We start from the raw sequence: 14,725 nt of genomic DNA, 5'->3' as shown, positions 1-14,725 counted from the left end.
AACATAAGTGCTAAAAGTTCTAAATATATAAGACCCAATGGGGTAAGAACTAAGATTGTACATGTTTATTTTGAAACTGTCAAACAGCTTCAAACGTCTGAAAAAAGGCAAACAGAGCGATAGAGAAATATTAATAAAACAATGGACAAACAGTTATGTACTTCATAATTCAATTTTGTTATAATTTAAGTGGAGCATGGACTATTTTGCACGGTCAAAAGAAATCATTGCATTAGCCTGACCATAGCCTTCCACCATGCTTGTGTACTCATATAATGATGAGCACAGGAAGTGCCCATTCTTCGCCTGAGAAGAGAAAATGAAGACTAGCCTGCTTAGCCGAAATGTTTAAATATGATCTCTACTATTCTATGCTATTCCATTCGTTCTTATTATCACAGCCTAAGCACCTGCTTGTAGCTTTTCTAAAGAAACAGTCAGATGACTATATTCAAAACTTATGAATGCTAGTGCATAAACAAGGGCAGCTGACTTTACTATATAAGATGGCTGTGCTAAGGCAGATTATGGCCGACTCACTCAGCGATTCACAGACTAATATTATTATTTTTTGCTTAATACACCCTTGAAGACTTTAACTGGTGTATGAGGAGATAGTCCTAAACAGTACTCACCAAGTCACAGAACTCGAACACCAAGAGATAGGGGATGGCTTCAACGCATTGCCCAAGGCATTGCACAACATTTGGATGCTTCAGAACACTAGAATAAAACACAAACTTTATCTTAACCAAAAATTTTGGAAAGTAATGTAATACGTACTTAAATAAGTAAAGGTAGTAATTAAATAGTGTTTCATTTTTCACTCGCAACATCCACATAAATTACAGAAGGAACATTTTTTGCACATAGATCATAAGGGATAACAGTTTAAAAATGTGTATTAATGAGCACCAAAGTACCTGTATAGCTCAATCAGTAAATCTTAAGAAATTAACACAATATATTGGTATATGCAAAGAGAACTGTGTCTTCACAATGCTGCTGTGGTTCTGCAAAAGTAGTGGAATACTTCATCTAAGATGCATTGCTGTTGGGAAAAAAGGGACTAATGCTGGTCATTACAGTACAATGTTGAGAAGAAACAGGCATAACTTTCTAAGACATTATTCAATGTACCCACTCTCCTACAATGGTAAATAGTACAAATGAGCAACAAGGACCACCATGATACATCAAAAGTATTAACAGTGCCCTAACACATAAGCAAAGGGTTTGGAAGTGGTGATATTTCAATGTTTGGTCTTCAATCATACAAGAGATCCATCTTAATTTCTCTAAATTATATAATTCCAAAACCAGAATTGCATCTTGGGAAAGGAACAAGTACGTTATATTCCATAAGCATATTATATATCCCAGTACCCTGAAAACCAGTCAAAAACCTAGGTACCTAAGATCAAGCTCTTTTCCCCAGACATCACACCTCTAACACACGTCTGTGCAGATGAGCTGAGCTATAAAGAGATGAGGAAGCTGGTCAAAGGTTGGCTTTAATTCTCAAAAGAACCAGTTCTTGACTTTTAAGAAAGGGACATGTTCATACACAATCACCATTTATCGCTCCTGCTTAAAAAACATTCAGCTCTTTCAGTAAGATGCCAATAACTCGATCTGCAAAAATGTTTAACAAATTGTGTGTAAAACATAAGTCACAGGATTGGCACTAGCTGCATCATCTCCACTCCACGCGCCGGGCTTGGAAGTCTGCTCACTCAAACACCCGCTCTGTAAAGATGGCTTCTCTCAACACTTCTATCGAGGTAAATGTTCAATATTTAGTTCTGGTCTCTAAAGACCAGGATTGGCAAACTGGTTCCCGAGGAGCCACAGGAATTTGACATCCAAAACATTTTCTCAGAAGGAAACTTAGCAAGAATTGATGTTTGCTTTTATCTACGAGCAGCAGGAACAAGAAGGGGAGAAAGCATTTAAAAACGGTGGTTTTAGCAACTGAATTAGAATCAAATGACTGCATGACATTACAGTTCTCTGTGTTCAGACTGGGAAGAGACAGAACTCACAGGCCTGCCTCGACAGTAGAAGGAACAGTTGGAGGAGCGGATGTGCACACCATGTACTTCCCTTTCTAAGGCATACAATAAGACAAATGTTCATTAGACAGTTTTGAAGGGGGAATTCATGATCTCTAGCAGCACACAATTGCCAATCAGAAACTTGTGTGACTAATACGAACATTGGATGCCCAGGAGACAATGACGCAGTGCGGAATACAATGCACCACTGAAAAAATATATATGAATCATAAAACATAAGCATATAGAAATGACATCAGTTTACATTAGCTGCAGGAGAGCTATTGCACATCACTGCCTCTGAGCTAGGCATTATCCCACAAAAAAGCAAGTCTCAAAAGGATTATGTTACTTACCCTGTAAGCATCTGTTCATGCATGTATTGCATTTATTTGACATGCATGGACATTTCTATTTCTCTGCTTACTCTGTTCTCCATTCTCACCCATCTGTGGGCAAACCATCTAACAAAGTCGATGCCCATGCGCAGTATGCCCAAGAGGAGGAGTCACTGTCTCGTAACTTGAAACACTTCATCAAAGAAAAACAAACTGCACACATTCAGACCGAACACTAGCTGGCGGAAGTATGCAAAGCATGTGTATCTACAGCCACACATGCCTTGAACAATAAAATAGAATCAGAATTTATAATCAGACATCAATTTCTAGGGGGTGTGGTCATGCCGGCGTTCAACATGGCCACTTAGTTGTGAAGCTCGAGCAGACACAGGCCACATATGCTTCAGGATCACTTCATTTTCCTATCAAACAGCACATAACTAGCGGGGACAGATGGAGCACCACAGATCAATGCAGATTGAGGGATGATGCTCACTGGGAATGCCTATTAACCGCAAGTTCCGCTGCGGTCCACACGACCCGGCACCACCTCGCATACCCCGTGGCGACAGGGGCCGTGGGTGAGCCAAAGACTGCCGTATCCCGGACCACCCTGCTTCCTATCGGTTACCTAGTGGACACTCGTGAGGCCTCCTGGAACAGCTCTGCCTAACCCGCTGCGGTACATGCCAGGGCCCTGGGAGATTTGACTGCGGAACTACTTCCCCAACTGAGCCCCCCCCCCTTGCTTGCCGCGAATATCTGACTCCACCGCTGTCTCGACAGGTGGAGCGGGGCATCGAACACAATAGCACACTCCACTGTGAAATGTCCACAGAGGCATCAGGACCTTCTCTTCTCTGTTGGCCACCTTCCGCAATTCACCCCCACACAGCGGTATCACCCACGTATTGCGGCCTGCTGCTGCTGGTCCGTAGAGGCCCACACAGACCAGCAATGGCCTACCCGCCGCGGCCACATTGCCGCATACAGGACCCCTGCACCATAACTTGAGGTAAGGGCCTTACTTTCAACACAGCTCTCACAGCTGGACATTGCTCTGCATCACTACTGCTTTCTTTTGTGCTGAATGCTTCATGCACTACTTTGGCGCCCCATTCCTGAAGCACCTGCCCTTCATGAGCACCCACCCTACTTGCTACCTACGCCACCATTATCATCTTTGCCTCTTGTTTTGCTGCATACCTCTCCACTCGCTTATCTTCATGATGGGCCGCAGGAACCAGAAACAACGTAAGCTGCTATTTGAGCAGTCCAAGCCCCCTCACAGCCAGGGCTCTCACTCAGACACTGATGAACTCCCGGACAGAGATGCAATGGTTTAGACCAGTGGTTCCCAAACTGTGTGCCGTGGCTCCCTGGGGAGCCGCCAAACCTAGCCAGGGGAGCCGTGCACCAAGCACTTTTAATACATTTAATGTTGAAGGGTCTGTTGGCTTTAGTTAAACTAATTAGACTTAAACGCATGATGTTGATAATTTGTAAGTGACATGCCTAAAGCTGTAAACGTAGTGCTTAATTGTTGGTATGTCGAGGAAGATGACCAACATATTTTACTGGATACACATGTTCCAACACTCCCAAAGTAGGCGGAAGATGCCTGATTTATTTTGTTAGACTCGTTATTTTCGGTTTTTTCCAAATGCATTTAACACCAATGCAAGTTATCGGGAAACTACAGTTGCCCTGTCAATTAAACACAGTAAGTATTATTAAGTATTGACATTTGTAATTGAATCATAGGTACTTCCAGTACACATTTCTTTCAGTACACACACATTTCTAGACAGGCCTGTTCTCTCCTGGAGCACAAGGAAGTAAAACACCATATATGGCATAATGCCAACATTTGGAAGCAAGAAAGAGTGACGTTTAAAAAAAAAAAGAAAACAGGAATTTATTTTACTTGCATTGATTTGGAGGCAAATTTAGGGAGGAGACATAAAAAATAAAGCTGTATGTGGTTTACAAAATCGCGAGTCACCCCGCTGAGAAAGGTGCGTTGGCACATATGACATGGGTAGAAATAGAAGTGTATGCAAATATTTTTCAAGCGCAGCAACACTTTGGCATTGGGGCCTACTTGCGTTGGGGTGCTATCTAGCACTGTAAGTGGGATAAAAAAGTTTGTGACAGGGTACTCTAAAAGAGGCATAGACAAAGAAGTGTAACTAGGAATGTTTTATTAGAGGTGCCGCCTTAGTATTATGAAACGCCCTGCGTATATGATTATAATACCTTCATCCCAATCATTTTCAGGGAGAAAAATGCAAGCTGAGGACGGGATTACACCACCCCACCCTTCCCAAAAAAATAACAGGTGGGAGCCAAGGCCTATGGATGAAGGGAGCCACAGGTCGAAAAAGTTCGGGAACCATTGGTTTAGCCGGATGAGATTGCAATTGTTTAGCTCTCCAGTGGCCAGCATCAATTCCTCAGCGAGCCTATTACTTGTGATGAAATTATACAGGCTATAGACTCCATCGATGGGTTACATAGCTCCTGGCTTGGACGGTCCCACTAGTGATTTTTACAAAGCCCAAAAGCAGCTATTGGTGCTCCATCTTATCGCCTGTACATTGAGTCTCTTGAGACGAGACTCTTACCGTCAACCTTACGGGAAACAGTACTTAAGCTTCTAGTCAAACCTGGCAAAGACCCTCTACTATGTTCTTCCTATCGCTCTCTTTAATTTTGACAATTCGATTTTAGCAAAGGTCCTCGCTACCTGCCTCCCCTTGTTGATAGAACAGATTAATTCTCCCATCCAGTCCGGGTTTGTTCCTCATAGGTCCACTTCTCTTAATCAACGGACTTTTTTCACTGTATCGAACAGAGCATCCCCCACAGTCCCTGCAGCAGAGGTGTGGCTAGATGCCAAGAAGGCATCTAGCCACACCCTAGATTGGACTTTCTTGAGGGTAACACTGACTAAACTAGGTCTCCAATGCAATTGTATAGTCCTGGTCATGCTGCTCTATTCTGCCCCAGTGGTTCGTGGGTAAAGGGCTCCGTCACAGGTCCCTTTTCCATAGCCAAGGGGACCAGACAAGTCTGCCCTCTTTCCCCTCCCATCTTTATTATTGCCATGGACTCTTTGCCCGCCATCTCCAGGAGAGACACCTACACTGTTAATTGCAACTTACTCATTGCCCTCTCTTACTCTCTATGTATGCAGATGAGATACTGCTTTTCGTTCACCTCCCCTCCAACAATCTCCTCCCATTGATTTGCGAAATCCTGCGGTATGGGGGCCTCTCTGGACTCCATATCAATGGGGCTAAACCGGAGCTATTTCCATTAACCAATTGCACGCAACCAGTATCTCTTGAATATCCTTGAACATGGTGTACCGATCCCACCAAATATTTGGGTATTTATAATCACATGGAAAAGGACCAGGTCCTCCGCCTCAATTACGGCCCAGCCGTGGAGAAACTCTCCCCTCAGGTGGAATGCTGGATAACACTTCCGCTTTCCATGGCAGACCGAATAGCTATAGTTAAAATGGTGGTCCTCCCCAATTTCTTAACTTTTTCTAAATATCCAGATGCCTCTTATGCAGCATTTCTTTGCTACATTATGTGGTCTTCTTCTACAACTGCTATGGCAGGCCACCAGCTCCACATCCGCTGGGACATCCTGACCTTCCCTCATGAAAGTGGTGGCTTTGGGGTTCCCAAACCCCAGCTCTACCACCTGGCTGCACAATGCCAGTACACATATAGTTGCTATCACACAGATGCATGGATCCCCTATCATAAGCCATAAAGAGGTCAAGTTGGCAACCTCCCCCTTTACTTCATACTCCCGGAAGGGATCCCTCCGATATCCAAACATGATCTACTACTTGCTGGACATGGCAAAAACTTTGCAGAGTCCTCAGGGGGTGGGGGTGGGGTCTCCTCTACTCCCCGAATATACCACTGGCTGACAACCCCTGGCTCCCCTTCACTCAGGAGAGACTGGTTCAACCTTTCTTTGCCTCCAGGAACTGTGCATGGTGGAGAATGTCTTTCCGGAAGATCTAGTACTCTCACACGCAGACACCGTCCAACCACCTGATAGCTTGCACATGCACCATTTCATACTTCGGTGTCTCCATCGTACGTTGCCCTCCAGGTTGCCCTCATATCCCTTGGCCCCTGCTGACTTCCCATCCTTAACATTGCTCATCGCTGACGACGACTGTGGACGAATGATCTCTATACTCTACAGTACTTGCCTTGCCATGAGACCTGATTCTACTTGGTGGATCTGGATGGCCTTGGAGGCTGACTTGGATAGCTTGCTCGCGGATAAGATCTCGTCCGGCTGCTGCTTCCAAATCAAGCTTATCCCCACCAATCCCAAACAATCAAATGCATTTTAAATTCCTTCACCGGACTGAAGTCACACCTAAGACTTTGACGCGCATCGACCCCACTTGTTCATCTCAATGTCCCAAATGCCATGCCCTAGACGCAGACTTTGCCCACCTTACGTGGACATGCCTGCTAATCAGTCCTTAATGGACCAGATTGGCACCACACTCAATGCCCTCTACCCTGATGGCACTCCTGGGGTACACACACATGAGGTCCCATTAACCACCTGAAGATTCACTTCCACTGCCTTCCTGCTCGCGAAGCGGGAAGTAGCCATCCATTGGGGCAGCAGACTCTGCACCAGGGACTCTTCCTGGCTGAAGATCATGTCACAATGCAAAAAGTTCAGTGAAAATTGTGCACAGCTGTAACCTCATACATTCCAGCCTAAAGACATATGGTCATCACTATGGGAACTTGCTCTCCCAGGAATCTGACAACTCAGGATTAAATGATACCTCGGTGGCCTGCAATCCTGGGTCCTTCATATCCACCCTCCTCACCATTCTGGGCTCAGTCTACTGGGTTGTTGGATGACTGCTATCGTTACAATTCTGGGTGTTCTGGAACTTTAACCCTTCAACCTTTTAACTCATGTTAGGTCTTTCAATTGTCATGTAGTATTCCGGTTTCTCCTATTATGGAACCTGCTGTCCGACATGTCTTTCATTACCACTTCGTCCTGTACCATATTCACAATGCTTATAACCTAGATCATCTATGTGTTCTGTTTGTATGTCCTATATTATTGAAAATCTCTTAAATAAAGGCTTAAAAAAGACATCAATTTCTGTACGTTTGTAAATATGTATGTATGTCCATATGTGGTATTTGTAGAGTGCAATCCTAACCTAAAGGTGCAGACAAGCATAAAATAGGATATGTTTTTGGGTTGTGGATGCTTAATGCATTGTGTGTTGTGAGTTCTTTACTAGTTAGGCTTGAAGGGTATGTTGTATCAATCCAATGCCTCATAGGTTTCTGTTGCACACCTTTCCATTGACCCTTTCTCTCACAGTGGAACAAAACAGAACATAATATACATAATCAGAATATAAATACATCTCGCAATACATTGGAGGCCATTGTCAAGGAGGCTCGTTTGTGTACAGCCATCATGGCATCAAGCAGGATATCTTATCTTGTCTGGGTTATCAGCAGGCATCCTGTATCATCCTTATCTTTGCAGCATTGAGGGACAGCGAGGTAGTAGGCACTCACGTCACTAACTCCTCTACACCCTTTCACTGGAGTTACTGCCATCCTTGGGCAAGATTCATTATCTCTACCTTTTTTTGGCAAGTTTTTTGGGGTCTCTATTTTGTTTCGCCCCTCAGTGTCTCTGGAGTTGCCGTGTTTGCCAAATTGATGCTGCTTGTGAATTTTCCCTCAATTACAGTGGTGGCATTTCCAAGTGATTAGTCTGTGATCCCCTTATATTTCTTCCCAAGACCTGGGCTACTTCTGCAGGTTTTGAGAGTTGATGCATTTCATTGTTAATTTCAAATGCAATGCTGAATGGAAAGAGCCAACTGTAGCAGATCATAGTTTGTTTCAGATTGTCTGTGACTGGTGAGAAGAGATGCCGTCTAAGTAAAGTCCCCGTCGCATTATCCTGGAAGAGGGAGCAGTTTTATACATCGTGATGTATCTGACCTTTTTCTCTTGCAGCTTTTAAAACATTCTCTATATATTGGAAGTCATGAACTTTCATCCAAATACTGCGGGGTTGGCTGATACCTTTGTTGCCCCCACGCAGCGGGCTCTATCTACTATGATTTAATCTGGGCTGTCATAAGCGACTGTGCAAAAGAGACATTTAACCCCTTCCATGCTAATGACGGAACGGTTCCGTCATCAGCGCCGGTGCTCCGGTGCTGATGACGGAACATTTCCGTCATGAGCCAATACGGTTTTAAACCCTTCAGCACTGCAGCGAAATTCGCGCAGCACTGAAGGGGTTAACAAAATGTTTAATACTTGTGGCTTCCAGGCCTCTCTTAGGCCGCGCATTTGTATATTATCTCTTCTGGGACAGGTTTCCAAATCTTTCTGGGATAGCATCATTTTGCGCATGAAGGGTGATACATTTGCCCATAAGGACTGAGTTTTTCTATTTCAAAATTTAAAGTTTGCCTTTTGCGTCCACCACCTGAGATTCTTCGGAGTCTCCATCTGCCCTCAATGCAGTGATTTGTTTCCCCCAGGTCTGAAATATCTGCTGAGAGTCCCACACGAGCTTAGTTTTAAAGGTTTCTAGGCTAGCCAAGAGGTCTGGCTTTGTCAAGGCCACTTCCTTAATTAAGTCTGTGGTGTCCTTTCAGAATTTTCCAGAAATCTTTCCCCATGACTGGTCTTTGTAACTTCTAAAAGGCTTGTGACTTTTGTGGATGTGCCTCTACAGCGGCAAAAGCCAGGCCCAACAGTGGAGAAGAGTATAATATCAATTTGTCTTCAATGAGCAAGTGTCAGTTACTGCTCGAATCCTAGAGCCTCTATTTGCAGGCATCATGTATTTATATACGAGGCCAAATGTTTTCAAATGTTTGGGTGAGAGCTCTACCCATCTGTTTTTTTTAAACGCTATAGCGCGATATGCGGGAGCTGTCAGACCGATTAGGAAATTATTTTTGTCTTCTCAGACCTCTTAGTCAATACTACCAAATTTTCATGCAAGCAGCTTCACTTATGGGATGTATCAGGCGCTACTGAGTGACTGGACTGGGTTGGCTTTCTATGCGATAGTGGATTTTGGGCAGGCTTTTCCAAGTTCGTGAGGGGATTTAGCTCTATTGTACCAGTCTCAGGCTTCTGTATGGCTAATTTTGTTTAGTGGTGTAAGCAATGCCTCAAATGGGCCCTCGAAGTGCTCTCTTTTCACTCGGTCTGTCTCGTTATGCGTGCAGTGCTTTCCCCCAAAATGAGTCGGGCCTCTAATCAGTAATCAAGCGATGGGTCGGTGGGCATCCTGCTGCAATGGAGTTTGTGCAGGGCCTGGCTCTCTCATCACTCTCTGGCTTCTGTTGGACTTATTTTATTTAAGTATACATTCAATGCTTCAGGTGGACCACAGAAGCACCCTCTTGTCGTGCTTTATCTGGCTCTTAACTCAAGTGGCGCCACACCCCAAAGTGTGCTGGGCCTCACATCAAGCGCTGAATTGGTGATTGTCATATTGTAATGCAACGTTCCCAGCTAGCTATTAAGTGTCTCTCATGTCTTCTCAAATTCATGTGCAATTTCAAAGGAGTGACTAGGGAGGAGTGCTCCAATGACACTGCTCCTGAGCTCCTCCAGTTCTCTGCCAGTCTAGCAGATCGTAACATAAGGGTTATGGGAGCATTAACTCCACTTCTCTGTGTACCGGTTTCCACTTGAGTTCCTGCTTGAACAGCTCACCCAATTTATTTTCTTTTAGACTCTGTTGTCAGTCACGGACATCAGTCGGGAGCAGCGTCATAGATATGTTACTGTGAGCCATTCGGGGTTCTGGCACTCCACACGGGTGACATCATTTTGTCATTCAAATTTTGCTGGCTGCAGTCGCCGGCGATCACTCAAGTGATGGTCTCAGACTGTCTAGTGTTCCATGAAGTTCCAGGTGTCACCTCCCGTGACACATTTGTTTCGGCTGCAGATGTCGTTGTTTTCTGTTCTCTGTGTGACTCTGTCGCCGGAGCTCCTCAAAGGTGTAGCCATGTTTGTTTGGCATCTCTTAGTTTGTTTAACTCAATTTCTAGGATTTTTTAGTGTAATATTTGAGCAGGATTTTCAAAGGAGGTTCTTATCGCCCTAGGTTACATACTCATGATCTGTGGAACTTTGCCAAACGACAGTTCTAACACCAAAATTAAAGGTTTTGATTGCCTTCACAAGTTCTATGTGAATGTTGTCAAATGTTGCATCTTTTTCTTTATCCTATTTGAAACAATTAAGCCATGATGGTCATTCTCTTTTCACAAGGGCTTCCAGCGGCCTTATCAATTTACAATGATTAGTCAGATTTTTCATAACTGTACTTTTTAAACTTAAACAAATGAAACTTCTCTATCACTGTGCTCACTACCCTTATGAAGGGAACTTGGGTGCATGGACCTCAAACCACCAAAGCTACCTACTAAGAAATTAGTGCCTAACCCAGGTAAGACCAATATGATGCAGACTTTGCTGTTCAGACAGGACTGTGGAAGTCCTGTCTGTCTTAAACCAAATGATAAAGGATGAGAGAATGAATACATTACAAGAAGAAAAAAAAAGATTTTAAAGTAATGTTGAGTCTTACCAGTATGGCTCTCCGTGTTTCAAAAACTGTTCTTGTTCCTTTGAACCAGCACTCGCTTTTAATTCCTTCACTATTACTCTTGCCACACTGCTGTCAGTGTAGATCTCACCAAGCAAAATCTAGTAAGGAAACAATTAAACAATTCAGCATTAGACTGCCTATCACTGGCATAAAAGACTCCAGTTTCCATTCGAACTTTAACAGCAACAACGTGGCGGGAAAGGTCATATCGGTTTCAGCTGCCAAAATCACGAGCTATTATGCCCAGCAATCAAAGCACATAGTCACCAAAACATAGAAAAACAGTAATGAAAATTAAGTAATTTGAACTGTCTTGCAACCAAATCTTTCTCCTAAAAAGTGCAGCTACTGCAGTGGACAAAAGGGTTACGTCTGAAGGAGGAAATTAAACAACAAAAGAAGCTACAGTTAGTTCTAAAAAAGCAATATCCTCGAAAAGAAACATCCAGTAAGTGATACTAAGCCATCACTTTATTTATTAACCTTTTTGAAGCGGATTCGTATACACTTTTTATCATTGGTGTCTCAAATACATGTCTACGCATATTACATTTGTTTTGGTAGGTATAACTAGTTCCAGGCTGAAATATTACTTTTTGACTACAGAAGTAATCATTTATTTAGCAGATATTTTGAATGTAAAAGATCAGGCAAAATAAATAAGGGACAACAATGGACAAAGTTGTCAAACACCGCCATCGCAACATATGGTACCTATTTTCAGGCTATGGTTAACAAAAATTGTTTTTTCCATCGACAGAAACTTTTAATTACACTGAAGTTAAGGTCGGTATGAACAAACTGTAGTTAATAATGTGAAACTGGAACACAGATGATAGAACAAGTGCTCACTGTTCTGTACACACAGTATTTTATTCAGGGCACAATCAAAACCAAATGCTTTAACAGAACACACACACATCACATCTGAAGTAGTACTCAAATGGAAGAAGCTCTTAAACAGGATGAAATAATCTGCTTGAGCAACAATTTTTAAAGCTTTAAGTTGCTATCAGTGGTGTCTGGTTGAGTTTGAAAGTGGTGGGACATAAAATGGAAGGATGACTTAGTCTGAGTGAGTGCAACTGTTCTGAGGGGTGTTTGTGGGGTGTTCATCCCACAATACTTTATTTCTTTTTTATGAAAAATAGTTTATAATGGTGCATTTTGCAATACAAACCAACCAACCCAAACCAAAAATAAATGTTTTCACAGGCATTTCTAAATAAACTGTGCACACTTTGCTCCCTTAATATTTTTAAGACTTGGGTGGTGTCCAAGCTCTTTGAACCAGTGTTGATCCCTGGCTGTTACTTGTCTGTTAAGTACCATGTATCATGTATTGATGCTAACGAAATGTGAGGATACTTCCGCATCCCTGTACATTTGCAATTAATCATGTGTGTTTTGGAGGTAGGGACGTGGTGGTAACTCCTTCACTGGACATAAAAAGCCAAGATGGCAACAGAGAGAGCCACAAACACTTAAGCAGCAGGACCCTGCAGGTTGTATCGCTCCAGCAGTGTGCCCCAAGAGGGAAACAGTTTCTACCTAGAGAGCGAGTTGAAGAGGTCTCTGTGACCTCTACAGGAAACTAGACTGCATGTAAGAAACTTCAGAATGATGCATCATTGTGGTCAAGGAATGCACTGGAAGAGATTCTATGTATGAGGGGCTGGTGCAAAAACAGGTCTCAAGGATCTGAAAATATCCACACTGGATATAAAATTTATAAAAAATCTTACCTCGACCATCCTCTTCCTTTAAACGTAATACACCCAAGGGCCGATGTCCTAACACTACAAAACTACACAAGTCCCTCGCTGCCTAGCTGTAATGGAGAGCAAGCACGACTTGTAAAAACTAAATGCCACACCTCCTCACCCATGCCAATCCAAGCACTGCTCTCATGCTGTCTACAGTAGTAAACAGCATAAGAGCAGTGGTCAGGCAGGACAGGACAGGCGAATACAGTGATCTATGCTAGACCGATGGACTGTGTCTCCTTTTCCCCAGCTCCCCTACAGTGCCGACTTTGAAGCCTGAACAGTGCATGTCAATTTGACATGCGCAGTCCAGGCATTTACACAGCCTCAGCTGGTTGCCCCAATCACGTCTACTGCTAAGAGAGACAGCACTGTGGTAATACTGCCCCATTAAAGAAGCAATGATGAATGTCATATGGACACTGTAGTAAAGTATTAGCATTTGGGTTAAAAAAACGAAATAAAGAGTTAAGATTGGAATATAGTGGCACACAGTGTGGGTAAGGAGTCAATGCCCCTACGCTCCTATGGAGGAACCGCCCCTGGTTGCTATATCGAGTACACAGAACGCCATCATATAAAATATTGCTACAAAATGTCTCAAGGTTAGGACACAAGGTAAACTTTCCTCTGAGGTCAACAATCTTCTTTGAAATGCTGCAGTGGGTATCAATGGCTGGATTATCTGGCTCATCATTCACATTTTTCCAATAGGCTGATGGGAGAGCAAGCCACAGGCCGGGGCATATCGATTTCCGAGACTGGTTAGAGTCTTAAGTCATTTTCACAAGTCATTTCCTTTCCAAAAGGTCATCACGGGTTGGACTCTGCATTTCCATATTGCTCGTTTAAGTGACTCGCTTTACGAATATTGCAGATTTTCTCAACACCTCTGAGAAATTATACAACAGCAAGTAAACCGCCATTTCATTACACTTTTCCAATTCGTGCAATTTTGATACTGTGGCATAAAAAGTTTTTCTACAGTCTTGACACCAGATGGGAGTAAATACTTTGCAAAAGATGCTTATTAAGACAATATCCGAGTTTAAGTGGTGGTGTTACGTGCAACACCTGTGGACAACATTTCCATTGATTCAGAACAATTGTACAACTGCAGAAGCTCTACTCGATGTACCTAAGGACCTATTGGGCAATGACAGTTTTTCTGGCTGAGCCTCATGTTTCCAGAGTGATCTTTTCCTTGGAATGGGGAGGCTGTTATAAGTTAATCCGAACAGCACGATCGGCTACAGGAAGTTATCTATTTTGTAGTGATTGGGTTAGAAGATACCCTCCAAACATTTACAACACCACATTTAAGAAAATGCTGGTTAGATTAACTGAATTCCGAGAAATGGTTTTATACAAAATTGATGTTCTGGCTTAACTATATTCTAAAATACTATTAAGTCTTAAGAGGTTTATGAGCACATAAAAAGGCTGACAACATTTTTTTGCCAGGCGAAAAGCAGTCAACACTTTCAAGGTTGGGTGGAGTACACAAGATCACCATATCCCAATTAAAGGTTTAGGCAGCCTTCGTTTTGCGGTGTTCGAATTGGTAAAGGGCCTGCAGCGCACTAATGTGATGTACAGTCATATTCCATAATCCATTAAAGCAGTTCTAGCTTGTGAGTGCCCCTTTGCTTAAATAGTTTATGACTTAAGCACAAGAGCACAAAGATCAGCTATCACTGAGTTAAAGACTTGAGGGGAAAAAGGAAGGATGCCAAGCAGGGAGCATTTTCTCGCCTTATTCGAACACTGACAGCACTGACAACCTGCAATGGGCCAACTTAACACCTGCCTCGGATGGTTGTCTTGAGAAGGGCATAAGGTAATCAACTAAATAAACTAGCAGACTGAT

The 14,725-nt window shown here is 43.1% G+C and overlaps 1 protein-coding gene across 1 annotated transcript in view; it reads right to left on the bottom strand.

The window, feature by feature from the left end:
* LMTK2 (lemur tyrosine kinase 2) overlaps window positions 1-14,725 on the bottom strand; it is a 250,906-nt gene that overhangs the window by 123,383 nt on the left and 112,798 nt on the right. Inside the window, exons 5-6 of the mRNA XM_078665164.1 lie at window positions 11,069-11,187; window positions 636-723 (exon numbers count right to left, since the gene is read on the bottom strand). Coding sequence (XP_078521290.1) covers window positions 636-723; window positions 11,069-11,187 — 207 coding nt within the window. The remainder of the gene's footprint in view (window positions 1-635; window positions 724-11,068; window positions 11,188-14,725) is intronic.

Source organism: Lissotriton helveticus, chromosome 10, assembly GCF_964261635.1.
Source record: "Lissotriton helveticus chromosome 10, aLisHel1.1, whole genome shotgun sequence".
Classification (NCBI taxonomy): domain Eukaryota; kingdom Metazoa; phylum Chordata; class Amphibia; order Caudata; family Salamandridae; genus Lissotriton; species Lissotriton helveticus.
This window is presented reverse-complemented; position numbering and strand designations above follow the sequence as displayed.